At 55.1% G+C, this 18,419-nt stretch overlaps 1 protein-coding gene across 1 annotated transcript; it reads left to right on the forward strand.

Moving 5' to 3' along the window:
- Positions 1-244: 244 nt before the first annotated feature.
- On the forward strand, positions 245-18,176 carry DRC7 (dynein regulatory complex subunit 7; the record flags this gene model as incomplete). Its single annotated transcript, XM_082677777.1, has 17 exons — positions 245-467; positions 884-1,058; positions 2,098-2,223; positions 2,918-3,112; positions 4,844-4,996; positions 5,836-6,054; positions 8,538-8,666; positions 11,318-11,390; positions 12,257-12,385; positions 12,575-12,703; positions 13,715-13,935; positions 14,942-15,157; positions 15,881-15,991; positions 16,079-16,189; positions 17,064-17,258; positions 17,850-17,989; positions 18,083-18,176. Exons 1-17 carry the CDS (start codon positions 271-273, stop codon positions 18,174-18,176), a joined length of 2,613 nt encoding a protein of 870 aa, XP_082533903.1. The 5' UTR covers positions 245-270.
- Positions 18,177-18,419: the final 243 nt, after the last annotated feature.

Below are 18,419 nucleotides of genomic sequence, written 5' to 3' on the forward strand. Positions count from 1 at the left end.
TCTGTGACCTGCGCTGTCGGATTTAAAGGGCAATTTGCAAATGTCAGAAATGTGTTACAGGTGTGCTAGCACCACGTGGAGACTTTCTCCTTGATGGAAAGGAAGTTTAGGAGGGACTCGCCTCCTCCCTTCGTGATCTAAACCACCTAAAACCTCCGCCCAGGGACACAGGTGATGTTGGTGGCTCCTTCCTGGTCTGAAGTCGGCCACTCAGAGTGCATTTATTCCTCCTACAGAGACCTCATCTCTAGACAGTCGGAGACACAGCAGATGGAGGTCCTGAAGGAGAAAGTGGAGGAGGAAGAGGAGGCCGAGCGGGCCGAGCAGGCCGAGAGGGCCGAGAGGGCCAAGAAAATGATGAGGCCGATGGAGGTGCGGAAGGAGGACACCACCAGGACGCAGGAGATGCTCAGAGACCTGGAGAGGAAGCTGTCGGAGATTGAGGTCTCCATCCCGGAGAAGCCCTCGTGAGTGCCGGGGGTGGGGAAGGTGGGGGCTTTGGCCCAGCAGCCCCAGTGAGAGTCAGACCAGGGCCAGGCAGCAGGAGAGCCGGGCAGAATGGTGGTACCTGGGCTGGGAGGCAGGACCAGGACCTAGAAGGAGGTGGTTAGGAGTGAGGGCTGTGCTCTCAGGCTGCCTGGTCCAAGTCCCCACTCTGCCCCTCCCTAGCTGTGTGATCCTGGGCAAGTCACTCAAACTCTCTGTGCCTCATTTCCCTCATCTGTTTAAAAGGGCAGCTGATAAGAATGATACTTCCCTCCTAGGTAGTGGTGAGGATTTAATGAGGACAGGATAGAGCAAAGGCAGCTAAGGTGGATGGAGGGCTCCCTGTGTGCCAGGCCCAGCCTCACGCACACTGATGCCACCCCTCTTACGGACACAGGACTTTTACCAAGGATGCTATTGACACCTCCAAGCTGCCCCTTTCCTACCAAAGCAACACGCCCAAGGAGGAACACCTGCTGCAGGTGGCAGACAACTTCTCCCGCCAGTACAGCCATTTGTGCCCGGACCGCGTGCCCCTCTTCTTGTACCCAGTGAACGAGTGCAACGTGCCTGTAAGACTGGGCAGGGCCAGGGGCTGGAGAGCAGAGGGTGGAGGGAGGTGGGCCAGGCACAGACCTCTCGTGGGTCAAAGCTTATATTTCAGGGGCAGCATAAACTCAAATGTCCACAGGCCCCAGCAGGCCTGCTGTGAGTCAGCCCTGGGGGCCTGTGGTGGCTTGGAGCCGGCACACCCCGCCTAAGGGGCAGCCAGACACGCAGTGCGGTCTCCGGCCCCCGAGGCCAGCCCTATGCAGGGAAAAGCTGAGAAATAAGACAAAATGGGCCAGGACCCAAGCGCTGGCCTCCTTCCTTCCCGCCCTGTGACCCAGGGCACATCCCTGAGTCTCTCTGGGCCTCAGTTTCCCCACCTGTAGATGGCATGGCAGGGGACGAATCCAAGCGTTGCAAAGCAGCAGCCCATAGGCTGACAGGGACTCACAGACTGTTTTATCTGGCCCACCTGGTGATTTTTCACCCTGGTATTAGCTGCCAGCATTTGAAACTCAGCCATTCCCGTCCAGATCCCTAGTCCCCTCTTCTCTGGATCTGGTAACCCCAGGCCTGCATCTGCCCTGCTGCCGTCAGTGGGGTCTGCACCGGGGCTGCCCCTTAGGTGGGGCCTTCCTCAAATTCACAGGGCGACCCCAGAGGCCTGGCCCCCAGCCCCAGGGTGGTCAAGACAGACCCAGCTCTGCTACTGACTGTGAACCTGAGCAAGTCAGCTCACCTCGCAGAGCCTCGGCTTCCTCATCGGTCAGCGGGACCTGCCTCACAGGGCTGTTGGGGGATCGGGGAGGTGGTGCAGGTCTGGCGGCACCGAGTGGGGCGGTGGTGATCACATCACTGCACCCCGGACAGCATGGGGTTATTCTAGATCTGGGGAGAAGGGCCTTGAGGGATCCCTTCCTCCCACTCCCAAGGCACCGAGGAGGAGCCTGAGGCCAGAGAGCCGTTGCCTCCCTACCCCAAGGCCCCCGGCCTCCTGGGAGCACCATGGTCTCCTCCCGGGTGGAGCGCTCCCCCCAGGACCTGTGGTCTCTCCCTTTGCAGAAGTTCGTGAGCACGACCATCCGGCCCACACTGATGCCTTACCCTGAGCTCTACAACTGGGACACCTGCGCCCAGTTTGTCTCAGACTTCCTGTCCGCAGTGCCCTTGCCCGACCCCCTCAAGCCGGTAAGCACCACCTGGGGCTGCCATGAGGCCTGAGATGGGAAGCCAGGCGGGTCGGGAGAAGGAGGCTTGGCCAGCCTCAGGACACAGCCCATGAGTCTGTCTGGGCAGAGAGAGCCGCTTGCCTGAGGTCACACAGCCAGCCTGGTCCCCGGGCTCCCACCTCTTGGGCTGCTTTGCCTCTTTCTGCCTTCAGAGTCTTCCTTTCAGGACTTCGGGAGGTGGGGAAGGTGAGAGAGGGGAGGGCCTGCTGCCCATGGTCCAAGGTCACATCTCTGGGCTTCTGACCAGCTCAATCTCATTAAGAATGGAGGGAGGGAGATGAGGATACGTACACAGTGGAGAGCTGAGAAACAGAGAGAAGAGAAGGATAGAGGTAAAAGGTGAGGGTAACTCTGGAATAAAACCATAAAATGACCAGTCAGAGAGCAACAGACCAGAAGCTTCTACATCCCAGACGGTCTTTCCCATCAGGAAGTCCATGGCCCCTTGCAATTCTAGGCAAACCTGGATTGCACTTTATGGACACGGGATCTGTGGTTTTCACCCCATTCTTAGCAGGCTCCCTAACCCGACAAAGGGGAGGAGCCCTGGTGGGGCCCAGCCGGCCCCCTGGCCCCGGTGCCCAGCCCTTGCTGAGCAGGGAGGGCGGGTGGGGGCAACCGGGTGGCTATGCTGACCAGCTGGCTGTGCCCAGCCCTCCTACCTGTACTCCTCGACCACGGTGCTCAAGTACCAGGAGGGCAACTGCTTTGACTTCAGCACGCTGCTCTGCTCCATGCTCCTCGGCGCCGGCTACGATGCCTACTGCGTCTACGGCTATGGCTCGCAGGACCTGTGCCACATGGACCTGACTCGGGAGGTGTGCCCACTCACCGTGAAGCCCAAGGAGGTACGGCCGGGCTTATGCTGCCCTCAGCATCGCGCGAGACACGCCACCCTTAAAGCCACCTGTCCCTGCTGCTTCCGCCCCTGCCCCAGCTCCATCGCCAGGCAGCCCTTCAGGAGTTCATATTTCAAACCACTGATGGTTTCTCCATCTTTGGCATCTTAATACTCACAGCCCATTTCTCCAAACTGGCTGCTCCTCTCCCCTTGTTGTAACTCAGTTTCGGCTACTGTGTTCCCCGCATTTGTGAATGCCGTATGGCTGATACCTTAAGCCAAATTCTTCCAAATTTATCCTATGCATTTGATAAAAATCCATCCAGCCATTTTCATATAAGGAAAATGCAGACAAACAGACAGACGTTTACTTCTTTTTATTTCCCCCTCCCAGGTAAAAAGGACCTCTTAACAGTACAGAATTCACCAGCCCTCCAGCAGCTGGTGGTTGTGTTTTTATATTAGTTGACTGAGAGCACCGTAATGACCCGAGGCTGCTGTGAACACAACACTCTTAAGTGAATTTAACTGTGGGAATCATAAAAGCATCTCTTTGCATTTGGAAAATAGCCATACTACTGGCAGGAAATGCTTTTCATGAACTGGATTGATTCCAGGACTCTGTGATCGGGGTCAAGCCCCAGCGGGTGTCTGCAGCTCAGGGCAGAGGATCCAGGGGCCTGGAGCATCCGGCATGATGCACATGCACCTGTGTTACACCTGTGTGAGCACCTGGGGCCCCCGGGGCTGCAGTCTGGCGGAGAGGGAGGGGGAGGTACCAGGTGAGAGCCCTGACTGCTCTCTCAGGGCCACCTCCCCAAGAAGGATGGAATAAAAAAGCTCCATCACTGCTTTTGGTTCCAAAGGCCTGAGAACTCACATACGGGCCTCTTAGCCCAAATTTTAATTATGAAAATGATATCAATAGCTAATGGATGCTGAGAGCGTTCCAGTCTATAAACAACTCACATGTCCATTGACTTGGTTGCTCCTCTCAATAGCGCTGCGTGGTAGGAATTATCACTTCTCTTTTACAGATGAGTGTGTCGAGATGAAACAATTTTTGTGACCAAAGTCACGTAGCTGGTAACTGGGGACCTGGGAGCTAAGGCCCAGTCTGTCTGACTCTAAACCATGGAGATTCACTATTTCTTCCTCATAATAGGCCCCCTTATGCAGCCTCTGTGGTGTCCTTTCCTGGACATTTTTCTCGCCACCTAGCACCCATTTGTATACACGTGCGCACTCATGCGCGCGCACACACACACACACACACACACGCGCGCGCGCACACACACGAAGGCTTTGTTCTCTTTCCTAGCCCAGTAAACTCTCACTTCAAGTCAACATATGAAATCCTGCAGTGACAAAATCTGGAAAATCTGACTCCGGGCAATTTGTCCCACTTTCTAGATCAGATCCAGATCGAGCTAGTCTAGGCCGTGGGAAATGAAGAGGGGAAATCGCATTTCCTGAGCTCCTGCCCGGATGGGCAGCTCAGACGGACATTTTCCTGTCTTTACTTGTCAGAATAACTCTGGGGAAAATGTTCTCATTATTCTCAGTGACTTTTACAGAAGAGCCTGTGGGTAGGGAAGTGGGAGGACTGGCCCATGGTCACAGGTCTGGAGCTGAGGCTCTTTCTACGTTCAGGGTCAGAAAGCCAGCAGGCTCCGGGAGCAGCTGTGCAGGCGGGCCACTAAGGGCTGCTGACCCTTTTTCTCTTGTTGGATGACAGATGGTCAAGGAGGAGGAAAAGGCACCACCTAAGAAGTACGCCGTCAAACCGCCCAGGGACCTGACAAGCAGGTTTGAGCGGGAGCAGGAGATAAAAAGGCAGGAGGGAGTCAAGGCCGAGGAGAAGCGGCTGAAGCAGGGGGAGCGCCTCGCGGTGGGTCCGCCATCCTCAGCCCTCAACCCTTGAACTCAGCTCCAGAGGGGGGGTTGCTGGGAATGGGGAAACAGACACGGATCACGAAGGGATGTGTTTATGGGCCGCCAGGTCCAAATCCCCTCCTCCAACCTTCCACCACCCCCCACCTCTGCCCGGCCTTGTGGGAATCCCCAGTGTAGTCAGCCAGCTTCTGGTGACAGAGTTCTAACATCAGACAGCTCTGCCGCCTGAAGCAACTCATTTTATGCTGTGCAGTTCTGGTGTCCTTGTTCAGACTCTCACTGAAGATTTACCTACATACACTCTACATCCATTCTCCCATCCTTCCTTCCATCCATCCATCCTCCAATCTCTCCTTCTATCCACCCACACTCTCATCATCCCTCTCACCTATTTTTCCTCCCTCCCTTCTTTCCTTTCCTTCCATATAGTATTTACTGAGGGTCTACTCTAGTCCGGGCCCTGGGGATGCAATAATGAACGTGGCACAGTGACCCTTTGCCCAGAGGGATGCAGACAATGAAGCCACATGGTGTCCCTCTATCTTTCTTTGGATGAAATCTCACCCAGAATCACAACATGGAAAGACAGTAAATCCCAGATACCCTAGAGCTCTAAAAGGTCAAGTTTGTAAACCACAGGTCAAGTCAGATCCTCCAATTTATTGATAAGAAGATGGGTTCAGAGGTGGGATGATGTCCTTGAGGCCACAAAGCCAGCCAACAGCGCAGTGTGGATCAGCATTCAGTTCTCTCGCCAGTTCCCCAGCCCCAGGGGGCCCCTGATGGCCCCCTTCCCATCCATCTGGCTCATGGTCACCCACCTTTTCCATGCAGGAGCAGGAGAGTGCAAAGACCGACCCCCTGCATGGCCTGCGGGTACACTCCTGGGTCCTGGTGTTGTCGGGGAAACGCGAGGTGCCCGAGAGCTTTTTCATTGACCCGTTCACTGCACGCAGCTACAGCACCCAAGACGACCACTTCCTGGGAATAGAGAGCCTCTGGAACCACAAGAACTACTGGGTCAACATGCAGGACTGTTGGAACTGCTGCAAGGTGCTGGGCGGGGCCTGGGCGGGTATGGCTGGCACAGTGGGTGAAGGCAGGTGTGACCTGTGGGGAGATCTGGCCACCAGGCCAGGAGGGCTTTGGACTTTCCCTGTAGCTGAGTGCCCAGGGCCCACTCCTTTGCCCATACATAATCGTTTCAATATGATTATTGTCGCTCTTTTGGTTTGTATATTCTTATAAAATGTGGATTGTTAGTTCATCTGATTTTTTTAAAATGTTGTATTGAAGTGCAATACACATGCAGGAAAGTGCACTCATCCTACACGTCCAGCTCAATGAATTTCCATACATACATACGTATAAAAAACTCAGTGCCATTTACAGAAGTTGAAAATACGTGCACACAGTTGGAGGGAGGTTGTAACTGGATACCAGGGGACTTTCTGGGGTCTGGACAATGTTCTGTTTCTTGATCCGGGGGCAGGGAACCTGGGTGCACCCAATTTATGGAAATTCATTGAGCTGTATGCAAATAAAAAGAGAGACAGGCTCCAGGCACCAAGTCTTGTGCTCTTTTGTTATTTCCAAGGTCTTCCATTTACAACCAGGCCAGTTTCCCAAAGGTAGGTCCTGGGCCCCTCGCCCCCTATACCGAAGTGAACATCTCCAAGGGACTGCTGTCGCCCCCGTGTGGGAGGCGGGCAGATTTGATACACATTCAGATGCACCTGCCTTCAGCAAAGGAGACACAGCCAGCCCCCAGCCTCCCTGAGCCCCTGAGTCCAGGGTGGCTCGGTCCTCAACGACCTCACAGGGTTGTGGAAAATAACATTCGGTAGGTGCTTAGAATAATCCCATGCTGTTCAGTAAAGGTTAGCTAGCGTTACTGTCATTTTAGAGAAAGAACGTCTTCCTCACCACACAGATGGGGCAGAGCCCAGACCACCTCCGCCAGAGCCCAAGCTCATAGCCGCCACGGTGGTCAGAGCCCTCTGAGGGATAACAGCCCTTCGCAGGCCGCTGCAGTCCTCCTTTGGCCCTCTTCTGGGTGGAAGTTCCTTCAGCCTCCCCCCAGCACACCCTGTACCAGTGCCAGGTGGAGGAAATTTATATCAGGGATAATAGAAGTAATGAGATGAAGATGGAAGGGTGGCCTGGTGGGAAAGTGAGGCCAGAGGGGCAGTACTGCATCACCAAGTGAGGGCACGAAGAAAGAGACCGTGACACTGGCTGTCACTTTTTCTGCCCCATGAGCACAGGAGTGGTTGCTTTGTTCCTTCAAAGAACCTTGATATTTTTTCTTCCTAATTTATTTTTTGGCCACGCCACGTGGCATGTGGGATCTTAGTTCCCTGACCACGTATTGAAACCGCGCCCCCATCATTGGAAGCGCGGAGTCTTAATCACTGGACCGCCAGGGAAGTCCCCTTCAAAGAACCCTGAAATGGCCTTGGAGTGAGGTACCACTCAGAGACTGGGATGTCGTAGTTGTCCCTTCGTTTATGCTTTTCCTATAGAGATAGAACTTTAAGATAAAGCAGCAAAACATCTAACTACCGCTTACTACTTACAAAAGTGACAGAATGGGGAATTCCCTGGCTGTCCAGTGGTTGGGACTCCGAGCTTTCATTACTGAGGACCTGGGTTCAATCCCTGGTCGGGGAACTAAGATCCCACAAGCCCCACGGTGCAGCCAAAAAAAAAAAGTGACAGAATGGAGGACATGATTTTAAGAAATTCAAACGTCTGTGTAATTTGATTCCTCTCCACGAAGCCTGGACTATTGGCTCTTAAATCTACAAGCAGTTCTTTCCCTCACTACCCTCCCCCATCGTGTACCCCTCCCACCTCCCAGCAGAGCCCTCCAGGACTCAGGACAGTGAGGACTATAGCATTAGGACTGGTGTCAGCGGAGCTTCATGTTGAAACCATTGTGGGCAGCTTCCATCTTGGAGTTGGGAGCGGGGGCACACCACCCCGGGGAGGTAGACGGGGACATGGTGCTCCCCACCTGCTGGGAGTTATTTGGCAGGTGAGCCCAGGCTCAGGTGGGCTGGACTGAAAATAGGTGAAGGACCCACACCAGGGGAGAGAAATTCGCACTTCCCTCTTCTGCGTGCATGTCTAGTTCCCTTCCTGCTGGCACGGGGTGAGAAAGATGAACCTGCCATTTCCCTGCCTGTACAATCTCTCTGGCTTGCGTTTGCTCTAAACACTGCCCAGGTGCCGCTCTCCCCCGACAATGTAGACTGACCTCCACATCCAGGCCATCCCAGGCCAGAGAGTTTCCAAGTCTCTCACAGAGACCAACACAGGAAGGGAGTCCCAGCCCCCCTGGGGCCTCGGTCTCCCTGCGGGGATGAGGAGGGCAGGTGTGGACGCTCAGAGGCGGCCTGGAGCCACATTCTGCCCCCCTGAGACCCAGCCTGGTGCCTTCTCCCCCTGGGCGTGGCTGTTCCCTGCCCGCCATGGAGCAGGAGGGGGCGTGGCGACTGTGGAGGGCTCTCAGCGATCCCCTCCTCCACCAGGACCTGGTCTTTGACCTGGGAGACCCTGTGAGGTGGGAGTACCTGGTCTTGGAGACTGACAAGCCTCTCCTGTCCCTGACTGAGGAGGAGGACGACGGGATGAACGATGACGATGATGTGGAAAATCTGGTGAGCCTCTGAGGGCTGGAGGCCGGGGAGTGGAGGGGACTCGACAACCTGTCTTGCTTCGGGCCAGCCTGACACATGTCCCCGCCACGTGTATGGGTATGGCGTGGGGGGCAGTCCACATAGACCAATTATAGATTCCTCAAAGCAGAAGGGCCTGGGCCATGCCCTCGTTTTACAGGTGGGCAGACTGAGGCCCAGACAGGTCCAGTGACCTGCCCAGGACCCCCCAGTGGTGCAGGGGAGGGCTGGGACTTGCATTCAGGGGTTGCCCTGCGCCTAGCGAACATGCCCCTTGGAGAAGGGCGATAAGACCCTCTCCACAAGCCAGGGGAGCCCCAGGGCCAGCCATTCCTCACATCCAGGCCTTTCCTGCGTGGTCACCATGATCCTCCACACACACTTCCAGGCCTTTCTTGTCCATCCAGTCAGCCCTTCTGACGGGCATTGGCCTTGTCATCTCTGATCTCCTAGTCAGGGGCCGTCAGGCAGGTCTGCATGAGGCCCTGTGCGTGGAAGTCAGGAGTCCAGAGGCCTTCACTATTGGCTCTGACATCTTGGGCAAACTTCCTAAATGTTGGAAGCTTCAGTTTCAGCGTCTGCATGTGAAATGGGGGAGTGGGGTTGGTTACATTCATGGTAGTAATAAGTGATGTATTCATTTGCTAGAATTGCCAAAACAAAGCACCACAGACTGGGTGGCTTAAGCAATAGGAATTTATTTTCTCACAGCCCTGGAGACTGGAAGTCAAGGTGGCGGCAGGGTTGGTTTCTCCCTGGCTTGTAGAGGGTGCCTTCTCCCTGGGTCCTCAGCCTCTTCCCTCTGTGCGTGTCTATGTTTTAATCTCCTCTTCTTATAAGGACACCAGTCGTATTGGATTAGGGCCCAACCTAATGACCTTAGTTTAACTTAATTACCTCTTTAAAGATCCTATCTCTAGGGACTTCCCTGGTGGTGCAGTGGTTAAGAATCCACCTGCCAATGCAGGGGACACGGGTTTGAGACCTGGTCCGGGAAGATCCCACATGCCGCGGAGCAACTAAGCCCGTGTGCCACAACTGCTGAAGCCCGCGCACCTAGAGCCTGTGCTCCACAACAAGAGAGGCCACTGCAATGAGAAGCCTGTGCACCACAGCGAAGAGTAGCCCCTGCTCGCCGCAACAGCCCGCACGCAGCAATGCTGCCAAAAATAAATGTTTATTAAAAAAAATAGAAAAAAAAAGATCCTATCTCCAAATATAGTCACATTCTGGGGTGCTGGGTGTTAGGACATGTGAATTTTGAGGGGACACAATTCAGCCCATAGGTAACACGCATATGCCCCTTTCTCAGTGCCAGTAGGTGCTTAACTTAAATTAACTTGTCTAAGTCTTCACAACTACCTGGCGAGGTGGGTACTAGTATTATCATGTCCCATTTTCCTGATAGGAAGACTTACACACAGAGGGGTGAAGTAACGTACCCAACGTTACACAGGCAGTAAGTGACAGAACTAGGATTTGAACCTGGGATTTGACAGTCTGGGTTCTCAAAAGTGGTTCTGTTCTACCTCCTGGGACTGGTTGAGGACAAAGTGAGACCACTGGTGTGATGTGCTTGGCATAGCTGTGTAGACCCACCTGCACATGGTGTTGAGTGTTGCCAGCGTCCTCATGTCTGGAGACCAGAGAGCCTCCTCCCCTGTGCAGTAAATCCTGGGGCACTGGCGCCCCCTGCTGGCCTCAAAATGTGAACAGATTAGCTGAGCAGGTGTCAGAGGTCTGAGCAATTTGGTGGGGAGAAAAGTTTTAAATTGAGAAAATCTTATCCAAGTTTCTGTGGTTACCTAACCTGAGGACCATTTGTCTAGACCAGGCCTTATTTGCCAGATGGGGAAACTAGGCTCAAAAAGAAAAATAATAAGGGCAGCCAGGCAGTGTCCCAAACCCTTATGTACATTTATCAGTCAATCCTCCCAGGGGGTTCAGTTTACAGTTAGAAAACTGAGGCTTAGGGGTCCTGGGCAAGTCCCTTAACTGCTTTGAGTCTCAGTTTGTTTGTTTGTTTGTTTAATTTAATTAATTAATTTATTTGTGGCTGTGTTGGGTCTTCGTTTCTGTGCGAGGGCTTTCTCTAGTTGCGGCAAGTGGGGGCCACTCTTCATCGCGGTGCGCGGGCCTCTCACTATCGCGGCCTCTCTTGTTGCGGAGCACAGGCTCCAGACACGCAGGCTCAGTAGTTGTGGCTAATGGGCCCAGTTGCTCCGCGGCATGTGTGATCCTCCCAGACTAGGGCTCGAACCCGCGTCCCCTGCACTGTCAGGCAGACTCTCAACCACAGCGCCACCAGGGAAGCCCGAGCCTCAGTTTTAATGAAGGGCCTGTGGCTTTCCTCGTGCCTCTGTTGACAGAGGGAAGGTGGGGCATGCAGGGCAGGGTGTTGCTGTCCTCGCCGGGCACCAGGTGGGTACAGGGAGGAGCTGACTCCTCCTCTCTCCCCCCTGTCTCGGGTCAAGCCAGGTCAGAACTGCTCGAGACCTCTGGGCTCCCCTGGGGGAGCTGACGAGCCACCCCAGCTTGGCCCTGGGGGATGAGGCAGAGGCTCTGACCGTAACTTCGGGTCCACGGCCCAGCCCTGATCAGAACCACCACCCCACCCCCACTTCTCCCAACAGGGCAAGGAGGATGAGGATAAGAGCTTCGACATGCCGTGCTCGTGGGTGGAGCAGATTGAGATCTCCCCAGAAGGTATTGCACTTTCACTCGTTTCCGGGCTTCTGGGGATGTCTGTGGCAACAACTAGACAGGGGGATACCAGCAGAGGCTGCCTTGGTCCCTCATTTCCACCCCCATGGCCTGCTTTCTGCTGCAACCTCTTCATTTTTTCCTTCTCAACATACGCACTCAGCTCTGCAGCCTGGGGCCTGACCCCAGTCTGGCATACAGGACAGGGCTCAGTTAACCCAGCCGGGATGATGGAGTGTGGCCGGTGATGGAGGACCGAGGACCAGGACACAGCTGTTCCCATCCCTCACTCCACTCTGCCAGGAGGAGACTGTGCACAGTACCCAGAGGGCACAGGGGGTCTCAGGACCAAAAAGGGGCAGGCAGGGAAAGCAGGGGGACAGGCACGCTTGTGCCCCATGCCAACCTCTGCTGGCTGCTGAGGTTCCCGTGGGGGAGTGCCTAGACCCATGGGGAGGGCCCAGGCCATCCCAACAGGGTAGGAAGGGCTAAAGAGGGTGTCATGGGAACCCAGGGGGTTGGAGGCTGGGGTGGGGGGCAGAAAGGGCTTCTGGGAGGAGAGGTCATGGGAACTAAGTTTTAAGGGATCAGAATAAGTCAGCCCAGTAAGAGCAGGAGGGGATGGTGTTTCCAGCCAAGGCCTGGCAGTGAGAGTGTGGTGTGGTCAGGCTCAAGCTGAGATCTCGTCCAGGGCAGGAGCCACCCCTGGTGACTCTTCCTGTGCCTCCATGGAGCAGGTTTGAGGGCTGGAGGAGCCTTGCAGACAGCACAGTGCACAGAGGCTGACGAGTGGCTGGGGGGCTGGGGGAGCTGGCCCTCCCTTCCCCTGATCTGGGGAGGAAGGACCCCAACCCACTCTGTGTCTGCAGCGTTCGAGACCCGCTGCCCAAATGGGAAGAAGGTGATACAGTACAAGAGGGCAAGGCTGGAGAAGTGGGCCCCGTACCTCAACAACAACGGCCTTGTGTGCCGCCTCACCACCTACGAGGACTTGCAGTGTAAGGGGGCAGCCCTGGCTGCGGGGAGCAGGAGAGCTGGGTCCCCCAACATGCCACGTGACCTCGGTCATGTCACTGCCCCTCTCTTGGTGTGAGTGTGGGCCCTGCTGGCCTCCGTGTGCTGGGAGCGGTGGCATGGAGGCTGAGGGAGCTGGCCTGGCTGCTTCAAGCACGCATTGGGGCCTACAGGTACCAAGATTTTGGAGATAAAGGAGTGGTTCCAGAACCGGAAGGATATGCTGGAGCTGAAGCACATAAACAAGGTCACGGGCCTGAACATCGACTACTTCAAGCCGGGCCACCCCCAGGCTCTGCGTGGTGCGTAGACCCCACTGCTAGGCCAGCTAGGTGCCCAGGTTGGGGGCCTCACGTGCTCCTTAGAGCAGCCTCCCTGCAGCTGGCATGTAGTGGGAGGAACCAGCATCCACGTATTGACAGGGTTCTTGGGCGGCAAGCAACAGAAAGGGCCTCTTCCTCCCTAGGCAAAGCAGACACATGGGAGGTAAGGGGAAACACAGAAAATCCGAGGAAACGTTGACAGGTTTCTTCCAGGAAAGGCAAAGCAGGGCCGCAGCCTATGCTGTGGCTGGGATCGGGCATCCAGTGGGGGCCACATTTACAGGGGTTAGGATGCTGAGCAAGAAAACCAACAAGTGTCCCCACAAGACTGATGTAGAGGGCAGAAGTATGGAGGTGCAGACACGGCCACGAGCCCAGGAGGCTGGGAAGGGAGGGAAGAACACGTCCTGGGAATTCACAACCTGATCCAAGAATTCACAAAGGAAAAACATAGGGTCAATATACATCTAAAAACATGACCAACCTTGCTTGGTGGTTGAAATTTTAAAAAAAGAAAGAAAGAAAGAAAGAGAGAGAGAGGGAGGGAGGGAGGGAGAGAGAGAGAGAGAGAAAGAAACTAAATCAATAAGGGACCATCTTACAACCCTTATGTTGGCAAAGATGAAAAAAAAATGGTCCTACCAGGTGTGAGCAAGTGAATCCCTGTCACTGCTGGTATGACAGCAAACTGGCGCAACTTTTCTGGAGAGCAGTTGGGCAAAACAATCAATAATAGCTTTAAAATATGTAGGCTTTTTGACCAGCAGTTCTACTGCTCAGCAAATAGCAGTCAAGGACAAAAAATGCAAACTGCAGACGTTCATCATGGTGTTGATCATAGCAAAAAAGTTGGAAGCAGCCTGAATACCCAGCACTAGGGCACTGGTTACGTACTAACGCTCCTCCCTGGGGCCAGGGGCCGGGTTATCAAGCCAGGGGCCAGAGCTCCTAGTGCTCAGCCAGCCCTCTCCGCGGCCCCTCCCCCGGCAGCGCACTCATACACGTCCATGCAACCCGAGATGGACCGCGTCATGGAGTTTTATGAAACGGCCCGCGTGGACGGCCTGATCAAACGGGAGGAGACGCCCAGGACAATGACGGAGTACTACCAAGGGCGGCCCGACCTCCTCTCCTACCGCCATGTCAATTTCGGGCCCCGGATCAAGAAGTTGTCTCTGAACAGTGCAGAGTCAAACCCCCGGCCCGTGGTGGTGAGCACTCGCTGGGACTGGGGACAGGGTGCCCGCCCCCTCTGGTGGGCCAAGATTACCCCTGGAGGCGAACAGCCCTGACTCCCTCCAGGGAAACGTCTTTACTGAGCGACCTTTCCAGTTTTACCAAACACACAGTCTCAGGTCTGTCCGATGCCAGATGGTGCCCTCAGCCGCTGGGCCAGGGAGGTATTATTTCCTTACTGTTATAAAAAATACACACTTGTGGGCTTCCCTGGTGGCGCAGTGGTTGAGGGTCCGCCTGGCGATGCAGGGGACACGGGTTCGTGCCCCGGTCCGGGAGGATCCCACATGCCGCGGAGCGGCTGGGCCCGTGAGTCATGGCCGCTGAGCCTGCGCGTCCAGAGCCTGTGCTCCGCAACGGGAAAGGCCACAACAGTGAGAGGCCCGCGTACCGCAAAAAAAAAAAAAAACACACTCGTGACTAAACATGTAGAAAACATGTAAAAATGTAAAAAGTAAAAATATCTCAGAATGCCAATTCTCAGATATTACCACATATTAATAGGTTTGGTTTTGAGAATCTTTTCTAACTTAAGATTTGTGTGTGTGTGTGTGTGTGTGTGTGTGTGTGTGTGTATAGGTAGAATTCCTGTATCACCCTCTTAACATTAAAATGTGAGATTTTTTTCTCCATATCATTACAAATTATTTGCAACCTATGTTTAATGTCTGAATAGCAAAGAAGCTCTTTCTAGCAGTAAGGGATGTCTAGCTGTAGAGCAGGCTGCCTGCAAAGGTGGTGAGCTCCCCATCTTGTGGAGGGAGCTAGAGAAGAAATCCAGCACCATCCAGGGCTGGAGTGGCCAGACACCGAGAACCCCTGGGGCCTTGAGATCCATTGTTTAGCTGGGAGGGGCTGTTCCACATGACCCCCCAAATGACCCCAGACCCCAGCATCCCTGAGTGTCCTTTGCTGCTGTCGTCAGCTCAGGCACAGAAATCCCTTCCCACCTCCCATCCTACGCATGTTCTGGCCTGCCAGAAAATCACAGAGCGATTCTCCCGCAACCCTGCGAAGCCTGCAGATGAAGACGTGGCAGAGCGCGTGTTTCTGTTGCTGGATGAGCGCATCCAGCTGCGCTATCACTGCCGCGAGGACCACCTCACGGCCTCCAAGCGTGAGTTCTTGTGGCGCACGGAGGGGGACAGCAAGGGCAACAAGATCATCATGACGCCTGACATGTGTCTCAGCTTTGAGGTACGCCTGGGGGCCGTGGCGGGCAGGGGCAGGTGGGGGTGGGGTGAGGAGAGTGCCCTGGGGCCCTCTGTCCTGTCCCAGCAACTTGGGAGAACTGGGATAGAAAGTCCTGGTTCCCAGCCTGGAAATTCATCTCTGCCCCTTGGGAACATCAAGAGCTCCCATGTGGGATACTTCTCTTTGAGCGCCTCTGAAAATCTTCCTCTTTTCCACCAAGAAAGACAACCCAGCTGGCCTCCACTACTCATTGTCCCTGCCCCCTAGTCCTGGGCGAGAGCAGATCCTGGGACCAAGGCTGTAGTAGATCTCACCACCTCCACGGGGCTGGTTTTCCTGGTTCAGATTCTCACTCTCCTGGCACATTCCTTAGTCCCTCTGAGTCTCCAGTCCCTCTTTTATTATTAGCTGTGTTTTTATAGATGAAGAAACAGGCCCAGGGAGGGCAATTCCCTGGCAGTCCCAGTGGTTAGGATGCTGCGCTTCCACTGCTGGGGGTACAGATTCGATCCCTGGTCGGGGAACTAAGATCCCTCATGCCACGGCACAAAAAAAGAAAAGAAAAGAAAAGAAAGAAACAGGCCCAGAGAGGTTAAGCAACTTCCTTGAGGTTGCACAGCTAGAAAAATGGCAGGGGAAGATTTGAACCCAGGAGGTCTGGCTCCAGAATCTGCCTACAACCCCAGCCATTGCTGCTTCTCCGTGTCACTGTGGTGGTTGTTCCAGGTGGAGCCCATGGAGCACACCAAGAAGCTTCTCTACCAGTACGAGGCCATGATGAAGCTGAAGAACGAGGAGAAGTTGGCCAGGCATCAGGCTTGGGAGTCAGAGCTGGAGGTCGGGTCCCAAGGGAGAGTGGGCAGATGGGAGGTGGCAGGGGTGGGGGTGTGTCTTCACCACGTCCGCCCCCACTTCCCAATTCAGGTGCTGGAGATCCTGAAGCTTCGGGAGGAAGAGGAGGCGGCGCATGTGCTGACCATCTCCATCTACGACACCAAGCGCAACGAGAAGAGCAAGGAGTATCGGGAGGCCATGGTGAGCCTTGCTCCCTGGCCCTGGCTTTCCCTGACCCCTCCCCCAGCCACACTCCCTGGCCTCCAGGGTGCTGATGATCAGGGATTCTTTCGGAAAGCCCTTTATAGGGGATGAAGTTATCGACACCATGGTGGTCGTCCTTGCTGCTGAGCTGACCATTTCCATGCGTCACCCCAGAGAGCACTCAGGATGCAAGCCAAGTCTCCCCCACTTCCAGGGGCTGTGGCCAAGCCAAGACCTCTACTGCACGAGGAAAGAATGAAATTTGTGTGCCCACCTCCACCTGGGGCTCCCCTGGAGGTCGCGGCCTGGCCCAGTAGCTCTCACAGCTGACTCTGGCCTCAGGCCTGAGTTATCCGACCCTGCGCGTAGGGCGTTCACGTTACCGCCTCAGGTTGCAAGACCCAGCTTGGTTTTCGAGGCCAGCTTCTAAATCCCCTTCACTAACCAATTGGTTGAGGTTGGCGAGACAGGACAGGGCATCAGATGTCTGGTTCTCAGACTCGCAGGGCTGGGCATCGGCCCCCACATCTCCAACTTCACTGGCCCTGGCTGCCAACACAGGACATAGATAAGGCCCCAGGGTGGAAGAGAAAAAGGGACTCACCAGCAGTTTTTGATTTAACATCATTAACAACCACTCTTTATTACCACTTACTGAGCAAGCATCTGCTGAGTGCTGGGTATGTTCTGGGGCTCAAGTAGAGACACGTGAATTAACGTGAGACACGAGAGTTGGCTGTTACCAATAATCGCGGCTACAAGAGACAGCACAGGCCCCTCGGAGGCCTCAAGCACTTCTGGGTTTGAGGCCTGGTTTTGTGCGGTCACATGTTGATGAAGATGACCCCCCCCTCCGGCCCCCTCTCCACAGGAGCGCATGATGCTCGAGGAGCACCTGTGGCAGGCGGAGGCCCAGCTGGACTACCTGGCCCCGTTTCTGGCACAGCTCCCACCGGGAGAGAAGCTGACACGCTGGCAGGCCGTGCGCCTCAAGGATGAGTGCCTCAGTGACTTCAAGCAGCGGCTCATCGACAAGGCCAACCTCATCCAGGCCCGGTTTGAAAAGGTGCTGCCAGGGCCCTGGCAGGGGAGGGGACCTCAGCGTCCTCAACCAGAAAACGGGCCCAGGGCTGTTTGCTCACCATCTCAGACTTGTGAGGGACTAATCGGGGCAGGGGGAGGATGTCAGTGCTTGGGGTGTCCAGATGACCGAGTTGTCCTTCCTCACACTTGTTCATTGGGTGGAAGGGTGGATGGAGGGAGGGAGGGAGTGGTGGGTGGATGGATGGAGCCTTATAACAGCTCCTAGTCCTTGACCCATTTCTGTTGGTCAGGTACACACCACACAGTTCCCATGCATTCTCTTAACTTAAGCTTCAAAGAGCTCTGTGGTGGGGGGGTGGGTTTTGCAGACAACAAATTGGAAGCTCTGAAAATGTACCTTGACCAGAGTCACATGACTCTCAGTCTTGACCCCTGCTCTAACCTCGTGGACATGATATCCCTCTAAACAAGACCCCAGTGGCTCCAGGCCTGTGCTTCTCTGGCTCCTGTCAGTAGGGGTAGCGGGTCCGACCCTTGTAGGGATTTCAGCCTGCAGCCTGGCTAAGAGTCAGTCGTCATCAGCCCTCCTGCTCTCTCTTCCCTGTGCCCACAGGAGACCCAGGAGCTGCAAAAGCAGCAGCAGTGGTATCAGGAGAACCAGGTGACCCTGACGCCCGAGGATGAAGACTTGTACCTGAGTTACTGCTCTCAGGCCATGTTCCGCATCCGCATCCTGGAGCAGCGGCTCAATCGGTGAGGAGACGGAGGAGCTGAGAGGACCTACTAGGAGCCTTGAGCACTAGCTTTGTAAGCCTTTACCACCTCTCATTCCTCCCCTGATTTCAGACACAAGGAGCTGGCCCCACTGAAGTACCTGGCTCTGGAGGAAAAGCTCTACAAGGACCCACGCCTGGTGGAGTTACTGAAAGTCTTTGTTTGATGCTTCTCAGTCCCCACACCTGTGGTCCTTTGCCCCTCCTGAGACCTCAGTGAAGCTGCCAGAGAAAGAAACCTCCCCCAAAGCCTGGCCCACGTGCTCCCTATGCCCAGCTAATGACCATCCACTTGGGCACCTGGCCTCGTTGCTGCACCACCTCCCTGCAGCCATCTGTTCCTGCTTCTCCTGATTTTCCTGTAAATAAACACTTGCAATTTGCCATTTGTACCTCATGGTTCACGGGCC

Source organism: Grampus griseus (assembly GCF_964374135.1).
Source record: "Grampus griseus genome assembly, chromosome: 19".
NCBI classification, from domain to species: Eukaryota; Metazoa; Chordata; class Mammalia; order Artiodactyla; family Delphinidae; genus Grampus; species Grampus griseus.